General features: G+C 42.2%; 1 protein-coding gene across 1 annotated transcript; it reads left to right on the forward strand.

Annotated features, from left to right (window-relative positions):
- Positions 1-1,182: 1,182 nt before the first annotated feature.
- Positions 1,183-2,662, forward strand: LOC311054239 (N-acetyltransferase family 8 member 3; the record flags this gene model as incomplete). Its single annotated transcript, XM_084070116.1, has 2 exons — positions 1,183-1,195; positions 1,911-2,662. 2 exons carry the CDS (start codon positions 1,183-1,185, stop codon positions 2,660-2,662), a joined length of 765 nt encoding a protein of 254 aa, XP_083926242.1.
- Between the last annotated feature and the right edge of the window lie 828 nt (positions 2,663-3,490).

The raw sequence follows: 3,490 nt of genomic DNA on the forward strand, positions 1-3,490 counted from the left end.
CCGGAGGGAGGGTTTACCAGGCTAGGTTTGTATAGGAAGGGAGCGTGTTTGATAAAATGAATATCAAATATCTAAATATTGATTCAAGCAACTTCAAAACGGTCTGGGGTGCACACAAAAGCCTGAGTAGACCTTAAAAATACCCCAGATATGTTTGAAAGTTATTATCCCTTTAAGGCTTAGAGGTGCGGCCATCTCAAGTGTATATAAACAGTATACCTTGTTTGTGTATATACTGTATATGTTGATGTGCCGTGTCAGACCTGTCACTTGGTTCATTAAAACCCTAAAGTCCAGTTTATAGACGACAATACAGAGAACATAATCAACCAGTTAAAAGGGCAATTTATTGATTACATGGGAAGTTCCCTCTATGAAATGTGAATTACAAGAACAGCAGATTTAATGATATGAAACAATATACGACCTGATATATCACGAAGGCAATTCGCTCCACATCTAAGTCTGCATGCAAACAAGCGTTCGGTTGAGCGCCTGGAGAATTCTGAGGTTCTTATCTTTAGCATTCATTATATCAAAAACAGTGGATGGCACGTTCGGCCTTCTAATTGGAGTACAGCTTCTGTGCTCCACACTCTAGAAAGTAAAGGTTGAAGGCCCAAGGTTTCACAATGGACCATCAATGTATATATATATATATATAATCTTATATGTATGTTGCAGTACATGAAGGAAAGCCAAAAGGGTCACTTCACTGCCGGTGACGTTCTAGCACTGCTACAGTATGCCGCCCGCATGTTGGAGTAAACACTTTCAGATGACAATTTGGACTGATATGATGAAAGTTTAACGTTTAATTTTGGACTCCCTCCAAACAGACAAGGAGCACACAGCAAATATACACACACATGCACATCCATGCATGTGTGTGTATATTTGCTTTCTTGTGTGTGCATATATACATCTGAGTGTGTGAATACTACTGTATGTAGTGTGTGTGTGTGTGTGTGTGTGTGTGTGTGTGTGTGTGTGTGTGTGTGTGTGTGTGTGTGTGTGTGTGGGGGGGGTGCTTGAAGGCGAGCATGCCCAGACTTCAAGTTCAATCCTATTTGTAAACTGGTGATTACCACGACCTGTGGCTTCAGTTCAGCCTGAGAGAAAGTGAGGAGGAAGAATTGTATCAAGTTGAGAGTGAACGACAGAAGAGGAAACAGACTCAACATGGATCAGAAAAGTAAGTTCTATTTCTTGAGAAGTCGTTTTACTTCATTAGATCATAAGCTGTGCTAACCACTTAAACCCCTTCATCCATATTCTTGGGGAACATCAGCCAAAATTAGCAGATCTACAAGCTCACAACAAGTCGCGTTGCATCACGTTGCAAGCTTGTAGATCGGCTATTTTTGAGAACGAGATTTGGTGTAGATGGAAAAAAGCGGTCCAAGTACAGAGTCATGTTTACTTTATGTCTAGATTGTTTAAGTGGTTAACGAGCTGGTTAGTGTGTATTCAATAGCCATATTAGAATCCAAAGTTGATAGACTCAGGACACTGCTTTCCTTTTTGATTTTTGTGTGCCTATACTGTGTTGTATTTTATTGGCCTACAAATTACTAGCCTGGCATTGTCAGACCAATACGGATAAAATGACATTTGTGCTGGCACATCATCACCCATTCTTAAAAACTGCAATCTTTAATTTTTCTCTGTAATTGTCAGGGTTTAGATCTAATATTGTTGGAAATTAAAAAAATTTTGAAGGGTAAGATTTTTCTAAAAAGGGACATTCATTCACTAATTTCCTCAGCACACCATGTGAGCCCATTGTGAAATCCACCAGGATTGTCAAAGAGCAAAAACAATCAGATTAATTTCATCGATACCCCCCCCCCCCCCCTCTCTCTCTCTCTCCCTCTCCCTCTCCCTCTACCCCTCTATCAATCACACAGGTCAGTACTCCATCAGGGAGTATGCACCCTCGGACCAACATGAGGTCATAACGCTCTTTCGCAATGGGATTCTAGAGCATGTCTACCCGGCCTTCTTCAAGGCCATGAGTCACCCAGATCATGTTGGCGTGGCCCTGAGCATCTCCATGGCCGGCTACGTGCTGGGTGGCAGCTCCTATTTCCAGGCTCTGCTGTTCTTCAGCGCATGGGCTGGCCTAATTTACTACTGTTGCCATGAGATTTATGAGTGCTACATGTTCAGACGGCTGAGCGCAGACATGGCTGACATCCAGGCCCACTACCTGGATAACCCAGATAACTGTTTATGGGTGGTGGCGGCGGCAGAAGAAGTGGATGGCCAGCCCAAGGTGGTCGGAATGGTCGCCGTGACGGGTAAACAGGAGGAAAGGAGCGGCGAAGAGAGGGTCGATGACTGGAATGGAGGAGTGATCGGAGGGATCGATCTAGAAGACGGAGACGAGTGTTACGGCGAGTTGGTCTACATGTCTGTGGACTTCACCTGCCGCCGCAAAGGCCTGGGCCTCCAGCTGATGCAGAAGGCCTTGGATTTCTGCAAGGAGCGAGACTACAAGAGGCTTGTTGTGGACACCAGCTCATCACAGACAGCGGCAAATTCAATGTACCAAAAATTGGGCTTTGTCGAAACCACGTCCCACCGTAACACACATGCAAACCGCTGGATCTCCAGGTTGGCCAGAATTGTCGTGGTGCGCATCGAGAAGTTTTTGTGAACAGATTCAAATGGACTAGGAACCTCTTCTGTTTCTTTTCTGTCCACTATTCAGCCTTGCCTGCCTCAATGTGATGTGTTTACATCTACACACAATACAGTGCATTACCACACAGCATTAAGAACAGTAAAGCAATCAATCACTATGTCACCTGTTGGTCAAATAAATTCACAAGATGCATGTGAAAGCATAACAAAAGTCTAATTAATATATTATTACATCAATTATGGGACATAATAATAATATTATTATTATTATTATTATTATTGGATGACAGAATACATGCTGTCAAAGTTCAATTGTATTCCTGTCCACTAAAAGGAAAAGGTGAATGTTCAATCATTTGGAAATACCACATATTTCTTTTAAGCTCCTCTCTAGGGAAAAGTTGAATCCCTCTTTCACAGAGGAATTAATGCCAGCTGACTTATAATACCTTGCAACTCGTTGCAATACCAATGAAAAACGCAGTAGTGTTAGCACATTGGGAGGTTTAAAATTCCTTGCAGCTAAAAGAACTGTGTGTGTGTGTGTGTGTGTGTGTGTGTGTGTGTGTGTGTGTGTGTGTGTGTGTGTGTGTGTGTGTGTGTGGTTGCATAACAAAGGATAAAGGGTTCAGTGTGCACTGCAAGGTATTCAGGTCGTTGTACATAGTGCAAGAGTGAGATTATTGACAAAGAAAGAACAATATAGAATAAGCCTAAATCGTTCCATAATAGTGGCCGTTTGGTACGCCAGCTAGAGGCCAAAAGTAAATATGTGGTAAAAATCGTGATTACAAAAAGGTATTATTATGTATTTTCCTTTAGCAACATGACATAATTTATT

This window comes from Gymnoscopelus microlampas (genome assembly GCF_963454915.1).
Source record: "Gymnoscopelus microlampas genome assembly, chromosome: 10".
Classification (NCBI taxonomy): Eukaryota; Metazoa; Chordata; class Actinopteri; order Myctophiformes; family Myctophidae; genus Gymnoscopelus; species Gymnoscopelus microlampas.